The following is an 18,564-nucleotide window of genomic DNA, read 5'->3' on the forward strand; positions in this document are numbered from 1 at the left end:
AAAACATTAGTTAAAGTTCCAAGTTTCTATCTCTTATGGTTTCAGAGGAGTAGCGATAACAAGCTTTTCGTACACAAGGGCAATAACTTAGTAAAACTCTGGGAGTTATCAAGCAAAATGACATTTGGTACCATAACTTCTAATGGCCAATAACATAAGGAAAAAATTGTTTCAATAACTCTTAAAAAATAAGAAAGCTGTCCCTGGAAAAAAAGAGAAGAAAAAAAAATAATGAAAAACGTAAGAAATACAAAAGGTATTTCACCTGAAAGGTGGAAAGACCTAATAATTAGTAGACTAATTGTTCTCGAACAATTACAGGTCTTTCTACCTCATTGTGTTTTATGTTTGAAATAAAACTACTTCAATAGAATAAAGTATTTTTTAATCTGCATTACTTCAGACAAAAGAGTCAAAAGATTAAGTACTGGTCTCACTAAGAATCAGACAGAGAGTGAATCATAGGGGTTACCCAATTGATATAACCTTTCTTTATTACAAGAGACTACAGTCATGTAAGCTAAACCTAAACACCATTCGGCAAAATTCAGGCTGTTGCTATGGAAATATCCACGTAATATTTTCCATAGCAACAAGACTCCAAATAGCTCTGTACATTAAAGGAAAATAGCATTTAAAATTCCATGACAGCAAGAAAATGAAAAAAGAATGATATTTTGTTTTTGTTGGTTTATTAAGAGGATAATATGGTGTTTTAAAAAATCATTCAAATTCTTATAGATATTAAGCACATTTTTCTTGAAATGCAAATTAAAAGGGGTTCATATTGCAAAAAATAGCCAAAACCGAAAACTACAAATTTGGTCTTTTTTATGTCAAAATATTAAAAACTTCTGATCAGCTTTTGTTCCCAATTATAAATAGTTATAAAAGTCATCATATGAATAATAAAATTCCAGAATTAGATATGTGTGATTTTACCAATTAGAGGTGGTATCCATGGCAACAAAACCACAATATTTTAAAATTCACCTTTGAAAACCTTTTTCACTATAACTTTTTGGCAATATATGTTCACAAAACAAAATCAAAATTTTCTTTTGTTATTTTAGAAAGCATATTGTCTCACATAAATAGGTTTCTAAAAAGAAAATTGCCCATTTTTTCCTAAAAAACTACCACCATAAACAGAATCAATGGATTGTTGAAATCCCTTCATATGAAAAAATTGTCAATAACTTCATGTATTGTTATTATTATATCTTTTGTTAAAAATCAGTTTATATCTATAAAGTTGACAAATCTATGGTGACTATGAAGAACTTGTAAAAATCATTTAATTAATTTTAGAACAACAGTCTTGGAAATTAACCTTTAAGCACTTGACTTATGACAACACATAAAATGACAGAACTGTACAGTAAGTGAACATGTAAATTCTTAAGTGCATATGAAAGATAACAATACATGTGATTAACCAAAAAAAAGACATACCTATTGTTTTTTGCATAATATTGTCTCCAAAAGAATAAATTAGAAAACAGCAAATAATATGCTGTAATTTTATCAAGGGGGCGGGGGAGGATATGTAACCTCCAACATCATGCACTGCAGTTATTGCTTGCATCATACCTACATATAATGTAATTGCAATTTTTCAATTTAGAAAAAAGAAACAAAATTTGATTGCACAAATAAATTCAAAAACATTTGAAGAATATATCAAGTGTAAAAACAAAATTTGATTTTGTTGCATAACAATGAAAGTGGCAAAAATGTGTCCCTGCATATTGGTAACCTTTTTACAATAAGAAGTTAAAGTCATCATATATATTGCAAGGGTAAAAAATTGAATGGAATACTGGTATCAGTTACACACTATTTAAAATAAATACTGGTTATTTGAATTTTAATACAGAGAAAGAATTCTAAATTACAGAACTTGATTATGCAACCTTAGGAAAATTTTGAAATAACATTTATCTTGATTTGTCTTATACATGTATATAATATATATTGTAGTCATAAACATGATAAAACTAATTTGTTGGAAATTCTAGATATAGAGTTAAGGTTTACAGTCATTTGCATTTGGAATTATGAATCTGTTATGAAATATGTAACGTAAATTACATGTACATAGCTGAACAAAGGTTTCTCTTTCCTGATCACAGCGCATTCACAGTGTCTTTGATTTCCTGAATTTCAATTTCCCTGATAACGTGCTCCAGGTATTCATCATCCTCTTCTTCTGCTATTTCTCTGCTCCCTTGTTTCGAGGAATCCTTGGATTGTGATGTGAGCCTGGAGAAATAGGAAATGATTTGACTTGGCTTTAAACAGTCCTGAGCTGCAAAAATGCGCTCTCCCCTATCGTTTGTCAGTGCTCTCATGTTCAAAGCAACCTCTGCTGGATTAGCCTTCCTCCCAACCTCCGCTCCAGTCTTGAATACCTCGTTCAGGTAATTGCGCACGTGCTGTTTGAACCGAACTTGTTTCTTTTCTTTCTTAAGAGCCCATCCTCTTATGCTAGAACCTTTTCCACCACTGTCAGACAGGGCTGTTGGCATGATGATCTGCTCTTCACTTTCATGCATGTTACATTTTTCTGCCCATCTCAGTTTAACTTTGTCAAATGTAGACATGTTTGAATTTTGATGAAATTCAAACGTGTGCCTCTCAAAATACATATGTTCCTCATATTCTTCAAAGGTGCAAAAACTTTGTAAACAGCCTTCTTCGGAACAAGGGAAGCACTGAACAGGTTCTTTCACAGTACATGGAGTTTGTATTTGTCCTTCCTGCTTTTCTGGTGTCATGAAGTTGGAGAGTATTCGTAGATCCGTTGAACTCTGTGGTAAGGAGACCATTAATGTTGCGTCAATAACATTTCCCTGACCAATGTCAAACGCACGGTGAGTGGTCATCAAGGAAGAATCAATTTCAAAATCAGTGATGAAACGTACATCCCTCCATTTGTGGCCAAATAACAGCTGATGGGTGTAATCAACATCAACAACTGCTACCTGGCATCCAGCAACTCCTCCACTTGTATCTATGGCCATCTTCATGTCAGCTGGAAACTTGATATCATTGCCATTTGCTACATACAATCTCATTTTCTTCCTAAGATGAGCAATTTTGGCATCACAATATGATTTCCCTGCTTGTGCCTCACTAAAGTTGAATCTTTTAACAACGATTCCTGCAAATGTTACAAGAAAATTACACACCTCATAGCAGTTTACAGAATAAAAACATCACAGATTTCATGTAAATGCTGATATTTACATTTCACATATTTTTTTGCTTGTATAGTGTGTTGAAAGCTACAGCAGTTATAATACTGTAATGCACACAGGGTACTCAAAGGTTAAAATGATGAATTTTATTATGACGTCAAATACGTTAAACGCTGTTAACTGCAACGTCACAAGCGAAAATCAAAGTTCACTCTTGCGGCTGTTACTGTGGCTCTTCCATTAATATGAACTTACCCTTAGGATAAGATAGGAATTTTAAGGTATAAATCACATTTTCAGACAAGGCATGAAGTTAAAATAATGTAAATATAAGCATTTAATCATGATTTTTTTAAGTATACAGTCTCATAACTGCAGCGATGCTTGCATACAAATTTTCATAACGCGCGTTACTCAATTTGTATGCACACACTGCTGCAGTTATGAGACTGTATACTTAAAAAAATCATGATTCAATAATATTTAGCATATTAAGAAAAGTTTCTTATTCACCTGTTCTCTCAGATATGCTAGGAATTGAACTCCAGAGAAATCCATTGTGATAACATCCAGCATTGTCAGATCTTAGGAACGCCTCTTTCATATTGGGATACTGCTGAGCCACAGTTGAAAGAGTATGTTCCAGGATTGATGCTACAGCAAACCAGTCCTGTTTGCCACTTTCCAGAATGTGCACCCAAGTACTATGCTGAAAAAATTAGAACATTTGTTTTAATAAGTGTACAATAAACTCTTAATTACTTCCTTAATTAGAGTTAAAATTTTTCTACTGCTCATCTGGCCAGATTTTTATAATATCTGATATTTTATTAGATAAAAACTCACTTGTTGATTAAATTATTGCTTTTGTAATAATTCCTTTACAATATTTTCTTCATTTTAATAAGAAATAAACATCAATTTAAAAAGTTCACCGGGTTATGAAGTTGGTCACGTTATCAAATCCTGTGAATCCCAAAGGGCTTCTCGGTTGATTTGATTACATACCAACCAATTTCATATCCCGTGAACTCAAAAGCATTGCTGTTTATTACTTATATTTACATTTGAAAAAGACAAATTAATCGCCTAGATCTGTCAAAATTACCAAGACTCTAAGTTTACAATAATCCAAGCGATAAGCGCGTGCTATGATCATTGTGACGTCATGAAAAAGTTCATACAGAATTGAACGTTTTCGCTATTCGCTATAGGATTATATAAGGAAACATATTTGCAAATGTATGTAAATATTGATTGTTACCTTTAGAGATCCATTATTATCTTTAGTGATGCCAACAGTGACATGCCACGAGATCCCTTTTTGACCAAACCAGTCTGACTGCTTCTCTCGATGTAAAAGAGGGAGAAATTCATGGCCCAGTCCATCACCAGCAGTATTTGAGATGTTTTCAAAGTGTCTAGAAGATCTACTCTGCTGCGGTCTTGGTTGATTGTTCTTAGGATGTGGGCTTTCCATGCTTGGATGTTGTTTCTTGCCTCTATAACATCTACTGCCTCATCATCATCTAGATTCAAAGAGCACATCTGATCAAGGACGACTGATAATTTTTCACACTCTTGACAGCTGTCTGTGTGCTCATGGTTGCATACGGACTGAAATTTGACATCTTTAGGATCACTGCAAGCCCACTGTATACAATGGTCAGAACAAGCTGAGTCTAGAGAGACATGGAACTTGAAGGTTCTCTTCAGATAATTTTGACCATCTGTGAGAAGTTGTGTCAAGGTAGATTTCATATCTTTGTCTATGGTTCCTTTGAGCTCTAGATTCTTCAAGATGTTACACAAAGACTTAAAAGCAGCAAGGCCATCTGCTGTAATGTTGTCTAAGCCATGGAGGTTGCGCCGTTTGGAAGCCGAGCATGCATGTAGGATGCGAAATAGTGTAGCCCTTGACAGTGGTGAGAAGTCAGTGTCTTTGCAATGTTTTTCATACATTTCAATTATAAAAGAATGGCAAGCAGTGCGAACCACATCTGGAATTACAACTATTTCACCAGAGTCAAGCTCCAAATCTCTTGTACCATAAGACACCAGTTGGTGAAAAGAGGAGCTGAAGAAAAATGAGAGACAGTGCTCTAGTTTAGTTTGATCCATTTTTTGTCTTTTCTTTGGAGGTTGGTTTACCTTCTGAAATATTTGGTCTGGTGTAACAGCTCGAACTTTGTCAATATGATAGTTTGTAAGTCCTGGGATTCTGTTCTTGAGGTCCTCTTTTGTTGTAAGTCCAGCCATAATAGATAGAGTCTGATCTTTCACAGCCTTGTATGTGGAATCGTTGTAGATTTTAGTCAGTATTTCCAAAAGGTTTTCTGTTTCTTGGTGGTTGGTGTTTGTTACAGGCTCCACCATGAGTTTCAGTAGATCTTCTGATTGTCCAGGAGCAACCAATTCCAGGATACTATGTACCATTTGTGATGCTTTCTTCTGTATGTAATTTCTACTTTGTGACGTAATGTCCTGAAGAGGTTTTTGCAGTTGGTATTTCAATGGACTGAGGTTTCCATTAGAAATGGTATGGACAATACTGTTCAATGTCTCTAATCCTAGAGAATTTTCCTCACTCCAGTTTGAAGTTTGAGACAGATGTTGGCTCTCCTGTGATGAAAGCTGAAAGCAATGCAAACCATATTAAAATCATTAAAATATTTCAGAACAGTAATGAACAGAATCATAAAAGTTTAAATATACTTATCATGAAATATGATGCATCTTAATTTCCATTGTTACAGTATATACATGTGTATGTATTTTTATATAAAAATTGCATGATTTGTTTAGACAGATACATGTACATGGTTCAAACTTGTCAATATACATGTATATATACCAATCATTCTACATCTACCAGTATTTTGATTGTAAAATGTGAGATGAGCTGCAATTACATTTAAAATGAAATAACATGGATGGGGAGGTCAAAAATGTTGAACACTACTCTAGTCAAGTTCAACTTCATAAGCAAAAATCATACTTCATGGTAGTGGCTGTTACAGTGGTTCTTCCATTGATATTAAATAATCTTTTAAAAAATGTATAGGGAGTTATATTATAGTTATAGGGTCACCATTTTAATAATTTAGAATCCCAACTATAAAAACTAAGATGTTTTTGTTAAATATTGGTATTTCTAGTGCAATTGTTACACTATTTTCACTGTTTAGTAAGTATCTCCCCTTTGAAAAGGGTTAAACCTTAAATATTTAAACAGTTTCAAGTTCCCTTTTCATAAAGATGCTTAAAAGTTTGTACCAGGTTTATGTTAATCACCCAGAATCACCAATTCACACCATGTGGTTTCATCCATTTAATCACCCAAAAACTAACTCCCCAAACTGGAATTAAATTTTGCCAGGGAGTGTAGTTAGCAGTAAAACATTTGAAAAGTTTACAGACGGGTGGCAGGCAACAGCTCACTTTAACTTTTGATTTGGGTGAGCTAAAAAAAGATAGTAAAAAGTATTTACACTATCAGTAATCTCTGCTATGACCTTGACCAATAATTGACATCAAAATCTATCACTAACTAATTATATAAGGGATATTTTTTTTTCAGGTTTAAATGATTAAATTTGAATCTTAAAAAATACAATAGTTTTTATAAGAATGTTTACGACACCAACTCTATGTTCTCTATTCTGTCTGTTTCTCTCTCTATTGGGGGGGGGGGGGGCACCCTTTGTGTACAATTGAAAGAAAATTGCTCAAGTATACTGTGTGCTAATTTTAATAGATAAGCACAAGGGTACTAAAGACAAAATCTAATTTGTGATAAGTTTACAGATAGACAGACAAATGATATTTATATAATTATTGTGGATGATTAGAAAAATATGAAATAAGTTCTTGATCAACACATTAAGTTCCCTTAATATTTTGTACCTGGTCTGAATGTTCAATGCAATCCCCACCATTCTCAATGTTAATTGGACGAAGACTGTACGCAGCACATCTCTGTAAATAAATTTATCTGTAATTAATTTCTTAAAAATGTTTGCATCAAAGAATTAGCTTGATAAAATCTTAAAATTACCACTGACATAATTATATGTGTCAAAAGCTTTCATTTTGTGATTTTAGGATTTCAAATGCATGTACTTTAAGGCCATCCTTTAAAATTTGTTTGCTTGGAATTGCGGCCTGGAGGTTTCTGGACCCAGGAGGGAGGGAACATTTTTTTTTTTATTTTTTTTTTTAAAGTTTCAGTAATCAAAAATTGGTAAATAAAAATCTCCATATTAAAAAAAAGGCTTTCTTTCTGATGATCAAATTTTATAAACTGGAAGCAGTTCAATGAAGCGGGAGGCAATTCCAAACAAACAATAATGTTATTTTGGCCTAAATGTGAAATTTTCTTATGATAGAATTTTATAAAAATTTACCTGTGTGATTTCAGCTGATATATTCTTCTCATTATCATTATCATTCTGAGAAGAAAAGAATAAAAATTCAAAGAGTTATAAAAAATATGAATAACAGTAGGTCTTACATGTATATTAATTTTGTATATTGTACAAATTGTAGAATTTTCTAGAAGTGGCAATGCAATAACATTTTTGGCATTTATAAATAAATTTTCTTTAACTCCAGTCGTGATAATTAAATTTAATTGTTATAAAAAGATATCAAAATATTTTGATACTTTATTACTGAATTTGCATCAAGCATTTACATTTCTAGACAATAAGGTGAGCATGAAAGAATTTTAGTTAGAGTACTCTATTAGGAACCCCACATTTTTCAAGATGGGTTAATATGAGGTCGGTATTTTTAAAAATTAGCTTGTACATAGATAATCATAATAACAATCAAGTATTTTTTGCGAACAAAATAATCCTTAACACTAAAGTAGTAATATTTGGGTTTCAGCATGCAATTTTTAATTTGCAGGTCTGTTGGAGTGCATCAAACAAATAATTCTTTTTTGTTGGTTTTATAATTGTAATGTTACAGTAGTTTTACCTTTATGTCTGTTTGATTTAGAGGATCCTCATGATTATCAGGTAGGTTGTGTACAAGGTCAATACACTTACGACATATGCCTAAAATATAAACAAATTTTTCAAAATGATTAAGTACAGATTATAACATACATACAATGATTTATTAATAATATGTTAAATTTATGGAAATCCTACTTCTTTCCCCTGGAATTTTGTTATTTTATAGTTGCAGTCAGTCAGCTGATTTGATAAGATACATTCCTAAGGTGGCTACATGGGATGCCTTGAAAATTGTATAGTTTTAATATAATATATTTACATTCCAAATATTTTTTGCATGTAAAGTGTGTGAAAAGACACTGCAGTTATAAGACCGTAACACACACAGGGTACTCATAGGTTAGAATGACTAGTTTTATTATGACGTCACAAACGTTGAACGCTGTAAAATGCAAAGTCACAAGCGAGACTCAAAGTTCACGCTTGTGGCTGTTACAGTGGCTCTTCCATTAATTTGAACTTACCCTTAGGATAAAACAGAAATTTTGACGGATAAATCACATTTGCAAACAAGGCAAAAAGTTTTAAAAATGTAAATATAAGCATTAAATCATTATTTTTTGAAAGATATAGTCTCATAACTGCAGCGGTGTGTGCAGACAAATTTTCATAACGCGCTAGTGCGCGTTACTCAATTTGTATGCACACACCGCTGCAGTTATGAGACTATATCTTTCAAAAAATAATGATTCAATACCTAAGTATATAACTTTGCATGTTTAAGTCCACTAGTTTAATTTATAAATATTCGTAAAATATGCTGAATACTTTAAATTTCTAAAACACATTTCATATATTAATTATTAACATGACAAAATGGGGTTAAAAATAAGCATAAATCAATCAATTATTTGAGTTAGAGATGGGGTATAAGCAATAAAATTTGTTATAAATTTGAATCATATTCTCAGGAAGTAAATAATTGGCAACATGAAATACCACTGAATTTTAATTGTACAATTTATATATGTACCTGGTCGTAATATTAATATACAATAACAGTGAAGATCTTGTTAAAGAATGGCACCCCCCCCCCTAAAAAAAAAACCCCATAAATTTCTAAAGTCTGACTTAGTAAATAACTCTTGTATATAAGCTTTTTATTATATTTTCATTGTCTCAAAAATATGTGCAAAAGCAGAATGAAATAGTATATTCATTATTATGACATGATACATGTACATACCTGAGCCAACTGGTACCAAAGTAGATAAGCTTGAGAAAACAAGTCTGCTCATTCGGAGAGAAAAACTACGGTATGGTTTAGCTTTCCCTTCGTGAAAAGGATATTGACACTTGGCTCTCTGCTGCCATGCTAGTCCTAGAGAGTCTCTATGAAATGGGCACACGGTGAATGAGCTAAGATCTGTGTCGAACAGCCCGCATCGAAATGCAATCAATTGCCCTTCACTTGTAATGTCGGCGCTGTTAATAGAAAACTGACGCAAATGGTTGAAAATGGGCCTGTTACAGTCACTCAACCTCCTCACTTCACAGTCATTTCGATATCTTGAAGATACGTTGCAGTCTGTTTTAACTACACTAGATATACAGGCGACCGAACACCTGCCGTCTGCCATTTGTTTACATCAGCAACACGAAAGAGTTTTCAAAGGGGAATAACTCTTACCTCAAAAACGGATTTTCAGAACTGTATTTTATACCGTTATATTTCATAAAATATAAATAAACACACCAGTTTTTTTTATCATGGCCTAGGATTAGTATTCAAAGTAACTGTTTATTATATATATGGGATTGTAGCTAACAAGTAATAGGTGTCAAGTCGATGTAAATTTTTAACATTTTGTATACACCGTAATGGCGGAGCCTGATTCGTAAGCTTATAAAATAATAGTGATTAGAGAAATTCTATAGAAACTTACTTGATTTTAAAATTATCTAGTGTTATAATAATAATTTTCAAGCATGAAAAACACTTTAAATGTACATTTTGTGGCCATATCTCATTTATTTTTAAACCACGGTACCTGATTCTTAGTGAGACCGGTACTTAAGTATGCAATTTTTTTATTACTTGACATTGACCTTTGACCTTTATGTTATTTGGATCTGACAAGGTAGACGCTTTAATACCAAATGGTCCGATTTATCTTTGATTATTGATTCAAAAGTTATTTGTGGTTTTTTAATGTTCGAAACTTCCAGGGGCAATGACTACTTAACAAGGTACCTTGAACCCTTTCGGTATGAATAGATTGAAGGAGTGTCTACATGTAAGTGTTCTGAATACATTAGAAAAAGTTTCAAGTTTCTATCTCTAACGGTTAATGAGGAGTAGCGATAACAAACATTTTGTATAATAGGGGCAATAACTCTATCAATGTCTTATGGTAAGGGTCAAAGGGTTATATTTTGAAATGTTTTTTGATGTCCTACTACATCCATGAAAAAAAATTATCTTCCGCACTTAACAAAAGAGATCTAAAAACGCATTAATTAAGAGATTTCAAAATGACCTTTACCTTTGACCGTTATGTCATTTTATTTTTGCCAAGGTAGACGCTTCCATCCCAAGTGGTCCGAAGTCTCTATGATAAGTAAAAAAAATTTGAATGTGATTTTATGGAAATTTTAATACTTTCAAGGGCAATAACTACTAGAAGGGGACCTCAGATCCGTTCAGTATGATAGATTGAAGAATTCTCAAAGTGTACTGAAGACATTGGTAAATATTTCTATCTCTTATGTTTCAGAGGAGTAGCGATAACAATCTTTTTGTTAATAGAGGCAATTACTCTGTTATTATTTTAAAAAGGGAGCCAAGGGGCTATATTTCAAATTGTCTTAAGATGTCCTATTACATCCATGAAAAAGTTTTTCTCAATCCCCCTAAACGAGAGAGTTTTAAAAACTCATTAATTAACGGAATTCCAAATGACCTTGACCTTTATCTTATTTTGTTGGGCCAAGGTAGTCACTTCCATCCCAAGTAGTCCAATGTTTCTATGACAAATAATAAAAAACCTGAAAGTAATTTTATAGAAACTTAAATACTTTCAGGGGAAATAACTACTACATGTACTGTAAAAGGGGAACACAGAATCTTTCGGTATGAATAGATTGAAGAATCCTCTAAGTGTAATGAAGACAATGGCAAACATTCCATGTCTGTATCTCTTATGGTTTCAGAGGAGTAGCGATAACAAGCTTTTCGTAAACAATGGCAATAACTTTGTAAGTTCCTGGGGCTATCAAGCACAGGGTCATTTGGTACCATAACTTTAAATGGTCAATTGCATGAAGAAAAAAATTGTTTCAATATGTCTTATAATAAAAAAGCTGTCCCTTGGAAAATAGAGAAGAAAAATAATAAGAATAAAAAACATAAAGAAAACAAAAGGTCTTTCACCTTAAAGGTGGAAAGACCTGATAAAAATAATAATAATAATAAAAAACATAAGAAATACAAAAGGCTTTTCACCTGAAAGGTGGAAAGACGTAAAAACTTAAATACACTGTTTATACAAGAAGAATAAGAAATAAGCGTTAAATCTTTTAAATCTACAAAAGGGCCTTGCAATGTTGACACTATTTTAGATTTCCCTAATGTTTTGAAACAACCGCTGTTAAATGGTGTCGGATGAAAACCATTGATATTTTGAACGTATTTCATTCAGAAATTATTTCAAGCTAAAAAGGTATGAGGCAAAAACAAGACAAAAATCGTCATTTTTAAACATACACATTAAACAAAGATTTTGAAACTTTACATGGGTAAAATCTTAAAATGAAAACTCGAGGGTCAGCAAAGTTTCAATTTTCAAGATTAATTACTTTGAAACACGTGCTATATACGGTCTTAGAACCTTTGCGTACACAAGAATGCCTCCAGCTTTCTTATAAAAGGAAAATGACTCGGTACCGGAAGTGTTGATTTAAACGATTGTGACTAGATATTGAAAAAATTGTAGTTTCCAATATACCCTGAAAATGCGTACACATAGAATAAAAAATAAAAATAAAACATGTGCATGTCTGTTTTCTTTTTTAAAAAGCTTTCTCCATTTTGGAGAAAAATGTATGTAGTTCAATTACCAAATGAGTGTCTTATGGTATGAAATTTAATTACAGGTTATATATTTCAAAACTTGTATGTTAAATATTTTAACTTTTAATTTCAGGTTTATATAGTGAATCAATTTTCTACTGACGATATCTTCAGAACTCGGGAATTTTGACAACTTTGCATATATGTAGAAAAGAGTATTGTACGGGTAAAGAATTTCTAGGTTTTGGAAGTTCCCCACTTATCATTGTACTTTTCATCAGTAAAGTTCTTCAGGTTGGTTGACAAATTTGGAATTTTAGAGGATTCTTGAGTAAATAATAAATAGTCAAATTTAACCAAATTCATATATTTTTCAATACCTGCATGAAAATAATTGTGTGTTTTACTAATATCAAGTTAAAACAATTGGTAGCTTATTTATAATGAGCTTGAATAAATTTGGTTACAAGTCGTAATTTATTTTGTAAAACTTCGCCCTCGGGCATAAACACTCTAGAGTTGACTCCGCAGGCCTTCAATCTAATTATTCCTAAAGATGCAGATTTGTAGCTGTTAAAATAATGCTGTTTGTCATTTTCATGAAACATGTCACAATAATACGCCTTTTCCATATATAGTCTCTGCATTTGTATATTCTTTTTCTGAAATAACACAGCTGACTAGTTACAAATCGACAAATATAGAGTCTACAGTTTGTCGAAAACAGTGACGTACCGATGAGAAAGGCTAGCAGGAGGAAACGGCCTGCCGAAATCGCTTTTTTTAAGGAAGTATGATTTTTAGGAGAATAAATTATGAGCTGGCGGTAAACACTACATGTTTATGAAGAGAATGTGCCCCTCCACACTTCTTTCGCAGCAAAGATTTTTGTTAAACTAGCATACAAAAACTTTTGGGAGCATGTAAAATAATTTAATGAAGGAATATAAGAGAGAAAATAAAGTTACAGATACTGTGGAATCATTTAAATTCGTGGGGGCCAATTTTCGTGGATCATAACTTTTTTGCTCATTTGTGGGGATGTAATTTCGTGGATGCGTCGGTTACTGTTTCAGTAACACAGATAACTCTTTATGAATTTGTTTTCGTTGAGGATTTAAATTCGTGGGGGAGGGCTACCCACGAATACCACGAAAATTGAGCCACCACGAATTATAATGATTTCACAGTAGACTACGTCTCCCCCTCCCCACATCCCTACGGATTACGATTCTCGTGATTTGGGGAAGTTCCTCTGGTTTTTTGTTTTTTTGTTTTTTTTGCTTGTCAAGATTTTTTCGATAAGTCTGCCCTGCCCCCCCCCCCCCTTGAATTTAGAAAACGACGCTTCGCGCCTGTTGTAGAGTTCACATTTGTACATTTGTTATTTTTTTATTTGAACTGCGTACACTGTAAGTGTACGATCGGGTTAAAAAATAAACCCTCAACATTTTAACATTTGGAGATTAAGACTCTATATCAGCACTGTTTGCAAATATATGCGTTATCCTTTACACTGGAATATCAATTACCTGTCAAATCTATCATAGGTTTTAAGCAAATGTTTTGGAGTACTTGCTTTTACGACCGGAAGTTACATATACGACAATTCAAACAAAACAGTTTATACACTTCTTGTACATTATGGGAGGTAATCGTGTTTAAAAACCCAGACATGTAAACTTGTACATCGTAATTTGCAATTACATTGGTTGGCGAGTCTGAGTAAGAATTGGTGTAATCCTGACTGTGTAACCAATAAAACTCGGGAATAAACACTTCTTAAAGATTTGTATAAGTTCCTTCGTATGATGTACATTTTGCAGCTGTTATGTTTTTGCTTAACCTTCCGGTTTGGTATTTTTCAATCTGTAGTTTCTGTATTTGTATCTTTACGCTTAATTTATGTTAAAAATTAAAGAAAATAAGAGGCAGAGATAAAAAATTAAACTGAAATGTTTAATATATACATTTGCGTGCTCTTATTTATTTGTTGCAGCTGAATGAGAATACAAAAACTTTTAAACTTTTAAAAAACTTTTAATTTTTTTTAAAGCAGAAAAAAGACTATTTTTTGAGAAAAATACCCTTACAACTTCCCCTTGTTTATGCATACGTCTTTAAACATATAGCCAAAACGTAGAACACAATCTGTTCATTGTTTACAAACTGAGGTTAACTATTAATTACCATCAATTGCTATCAATTTGTCGCAGTAAAGATTTAAATATGCAAATAAACGCTAGTGAATACAGATTTATTTGCATATTTAAAACCAATTCAAGCTTTCGGATCCAAAGAATCCGTCCTATGGATAACTCGCCCAACACATTCCGCCATGATGTTAATCAGTCGACTTGCGTTGCTGGGTGTTCTGGAAAGTTCTTTCAGTTATTACTAAAATTCCATGAATCGTTTTATTTTATTTTTCATTTATTTTGTATTAACCAGAAATGTCCGATCATAGGCATCTCCCCGCGATGCGTGATGAACACGTCCTACACTTTTCGCCATGACGTTAATTTGTCGACTCGAGCTCTTGGGTACCATGTTTTCGAAAATCCTATTCAATTTTTCTCCAGAAGTCATGCTTCGAAATCAAATGAGTTCTATTCATCAAAACTAAAATCGCGCAAAAATGCCTTATTCTAATTTGTGCAATATTTGTCAGATCTTATTTTTCTAAGTATACAGTAAGTACAGGTAAGTTCTTAAAAAATGCATTCACTGTCTATGCAATCATTTAATACCATTGATAGTATATATTTTGATGCATCCTACTACTGAATCAGACCCACCAAAGGGTGTCTACTTTCTACTTTTTTTTGGCTGGTTTATCAAAAATGAAAATAGGCTTTTGATTAAATTTACAATACTACTTATCAGTTAAAAATTAAATATAGTTTATGGACAACATACGCATTGAAATACCAATGTATTTTAAGGATTGAACACTCTGGCCTCAGTGCCTTGTTCTCAAGATCATAGACTCATTATAGGACTAGATAGAAAGGATGTATGGTTTCAAATCATTCGATAGCCCCTTCCCTTAAACTGATAATGAAGCTTGATGATCGTTTGTTAATTTCTTTGGACTGCATAAGTGTAGAATCAGAGAAATTAGACAGTAATACCCGCACAAAGTGTTTGCCCTAAATAACACTGTTTTGTACCAGTTTAATTAAAAATGAAGGCCACATGCAAGCTCCGGTAATACATTTAAAAATTATAATTTTCATAACTGAAGGATGGGATCCCTTCCCATATGATAATACAAATGAGCAGCACTTTATATGCAATTTGGGGTTTAACTGTTTGCAGTGAATTTTCAAATAATCAATAATCTTGACCTTTCATGTCATAGAATTATGCCCCCTCTCCGTGGCGGTTGCCAGTTTTAGATTTGCCTCAGTGTGCCTACATGCACATCGTCGTGTGTAAAGATTTAGAGAAGGGGTGGGAGTGAGGGGTCCAGACTCCCCTCCATGAAAATTTATTTATATCAATAGTAAAATTACCAAAAATACACCTTGGACCCTAATGCTCTTACAGACATGTAAACGCTGTAACCCATTGCGCTTCAATGTTAGGTAACATTATTTTGGGGGTAAATATCTAATTAATATTTAATATACTTTATTGTTTATCTCAATAGGAAGAATACATCACAATATGCAGGTGTCATGCACCACCTTAAAGCTGTTATTTACCTAATAAAAAAGTGCAAGTGGATTTGAAGAATAGGTCATAAAAATACAATATCCATGCATGTTACAAATAACTGATCTTTGTCTAAAGTTACGTACACAACACAGGTCTGCAGGTCTCATTAGCGGGTACTAGTTTTACCCAGCTCTTCGATTAGATGGGTTCACGTGTATGCATACATGTATGTGTTTTCCATATGCAGAAAAGGATTAGGTAAGATCAGCTTAAGGAATTCATTATTGTGTTTTAATTGGATTATCATTCTGATGTTGACCAATATAGGTAGGCATAATACATGTAGTGGCAGTAGCACAATATAATGAGATGCCAGCATACATTAGTTCTACTTTCACTTTCTAAATGTGATCTCCCTTTGACAGCATACTGTATCATCATCTTTTAATATTTGAATAAGCTTATCATCGTTACCTATCCTATCGCATTTGTATCGCATTTGTAAAGTTTCTGTCATTTTAATTGCAAAAGGTTATTTTTTTTTTCAGTTGTCAGACTTTCACTATTGAGTTGACCACATATTGACCCTGTATAAACAATTTCGGATTAAATGTGTGTATAACATGTAAGTAAGTGTAGACACTTATCATTTTTATATGAGTTATAATAGGAAGGAAGGATTATTTCTTTCTTAATGTATTATAATGCACCAAATACAATGTAGGTAATGACCTTTTGGGACTGTTCTGACCCCACGAAACAGGAAAATACAAAATATCTTCTAATGTCATTATGATGCATCAAATGGTGTAAAGTACATCAATGACCCCCAGGTGTTGTCTTTGTTTGGGAGTGGGAGTGGGGGTTCCAAGTAATGTAATTTAAAATAAGACTAAGTCATACTACAGTCATGAACATGAATAGTATAGAACAAAACACAAACTAATACATGTATATATACATCGGAAGTATTACAAAACATAGATGATTGATCTATATCTGGGTTCTTAAATTGAATCATATATCATGTACATATTATATTATTGTTTCTTTGTTCAAGGCATTTCCGATGGTATGTAGGTCATGATCCCAAGTGCTCTTCCTGAAGTTATCAAACATCATAAACACCATTGAGATCCCCACTTTAATCCAAAGATATTATTCCTCCTTAGGTCATGGTGCATCAGATCATTATGGCATATAAGTCATGACCCTAAGGGGTCATCCTGACCCCCTTAGATTCAGAAATTGTGATTTATCTTTAAATTATTGATGTTTGATGATCCTATCTCTATTTAATCTTTATCATTAAGTCTTCCGAATGATATTTGGAGACTTATTGTTTTTGTACGGTTCTTAATACATGTATTATTATTCTTCGTCTTCTTTTTCTTCTTTCTCGCTCTGAACTTGTTTCTCAGAGATGACCGGCTGAACAAAATTGTACAAAACTCAAGGATATTATGGGCCTGCATATCTAGTTGTGCACCCTGGTTTTATTTTCTTCATTTTGGGTTAGACAACCACTTTTGGGTGGGGGGGGGGGTCAAAAGCGTGTGGGGTCTAACATTGAACCTTGTAGGAAGACTCGGAGACTCTATTGTAATTGGTAACTTGAAAACGGACAAAGATAATAATATAGGGTTTTCATAATCATATATTGACTGTTACTGGCAATATATAGGGTTTATTAGATCTGACCCCTGGGGTCATCCCCACCCCCAGGAATTTGAAATTACCATATATCTCAGAAACTGTTATAATCATGACCCTAAACCATATATATTCATGTTTCTGATGTCAAGGGGCATCAAATGTTATGTAGGTCATGGGCCCTGTGGGTGGTACTGACCCCCTCAAACAGCAAGTCCCTTAATATCTTCAGAACAGTTGAGATCCCCACCCTTAAACCATATATATTCTTGTTCCTTGTGTCAAGGGGCATCAAACGGTATGTAGACGATGGGCCCTGGGGATGGTCATGACCCCCCTCGAACAGGAAGTGCACAAATACCTCGAAAACGGTTGAGATCCCCACCCTTTAACCATATACATTCTTGATCCTTAAAGGGCATCAAAAGGTATGTAGGTAATGGGCCTCAGGGTTAAATTTAATTTTTCAAAACCGTAATGCACATCTATGGACCAGTAATGAGTTCCTATCATATCCCAAGATATGATGTTTCTATCCATTAAATCATAAAAGGAGTTCTAGGATCTATGTTTTTTTGAAGTGATAAACGTCAATTTTCTGCTACTTTTTGACTCCCTGGATGAAATTTAAATTTAAAAAACCTTACTGCACATATATAGAACAGTCCCTATCATATCCCAAGATATGATGTGTATATCCAATAAATAAGAAGAGCTCTTGGATCTATGTTTTTTGTCAGTGATAAACGTCAATTTTCTGCTACTATTTGACTCCCTGGATGAAATTTAAATTTATAAAACCTTATTGCACAATTATATCCCAAAAGATGACGTAACTACTCCAAAAGTTGTAAGAGGAGTTCTGGGAACCATACCTTTTTCGCCAAAAAAGGTCATTTGTTGTTGCGCACTGATCCCCGTAATAAAAAAAAAAAATTCTGGAACCTGATCACACTTCAATATGACAACCCCAATCATATTCTAGAAGATCATTTGGCTAATGCCA

At 33.2% G+C, this 18,564-nt stretch overlaps 1 protein-coding gene across 2 annotated transcripts; it reads right to left on the bottom strand.

Moving 5' to 3' along the window:
* Positions 1 to 432: 432 nt before the first annotated feature.
* On the bottom strand, positions 433 to 10,244 carry LOC136270328 (uncharacterized). 2 transcript variants are annotated; one of them, XM_066067704.1, is made up of 6 exons: positions 9,417 to 10,244; positions 8,190 to 8,269; positions 7,610 to 7,654; positions 7,110 to 7,181; positions 4,468 to 5,837; positions 3,774 to 3,912 (listed from the first exon to the last, which is right to left on the bottom strand). In XM_066067704.1, exons 1-5 carry the CDS (start codon positions 9,808 to 9,810, stop codon positions 4,470 to 4,472), a joined length of 1,959 nt encoding a protein of 652 aa, XP_065923776.1. In that variant the 5' UTR covers positions 9,811 to 10,244; the 3' UTR covers positions 3,774 to 3,912; positions 4,468 to 4,469. The 2 variants fall into 2 exon arrangements, with proteins under 2 accessions (XP_065923781.1, XP_065923776.1); XM_066067709.1 differs by lacking the exons at positions 7,110 to 7,181; positions 7,610 to 7,654; positions 8,190 to 8,269; positions 9,417 to 10,244 and adding an exon at positions 433 to 3,166 and having other exon boundaries at positions 3,717 to 3,912; positions 4,468 to 4,828.
* Positions 10,245 to 18,564: the final 8,320 nt, after the last annotated feature.

This window comes from Magallana gigas, chromosome 1 (assembly GCF_963853765.1).
Source record: "Magallana gigas chromosome 1, xbMagGiga1.1, whole genome shotgun sequence".
Classification (NCBI taxonomy): domain Eukaryota; kingdom Metazoa; phylum Mollusca; class Bivalvia; order Ostreida; family Ostreidae; genus Magallana; species Magallana gigas.

What these genes read in the sequence shown, in the direction of transcription:
- LOC136270328 (XM_066067704.1), bottom strand. Translation starts at nt 9,810, where the DNA reads ATGGCAGACGGCAGGTGTTCGGTCGCCTGTATATCTAGTGTAGTTAAA. An exon ending in TAAATCAAACAGACATAAAG is followed by an intron (nt 7,655 to 8,189) that starts GTAAAACTACTG and finishes TTTTCTTCTCAG; the next exon opens with AATGATAATGATAATGAGAA. An exon ending in GCATTGAACATTCAGACCAG is followed by an intron (nt 5,838 to 7,109) that starts GTACAAAATATT and finishes CATTGCTTTCAG; the next exon opens with CTTTCATCACAGGAGAGCCA.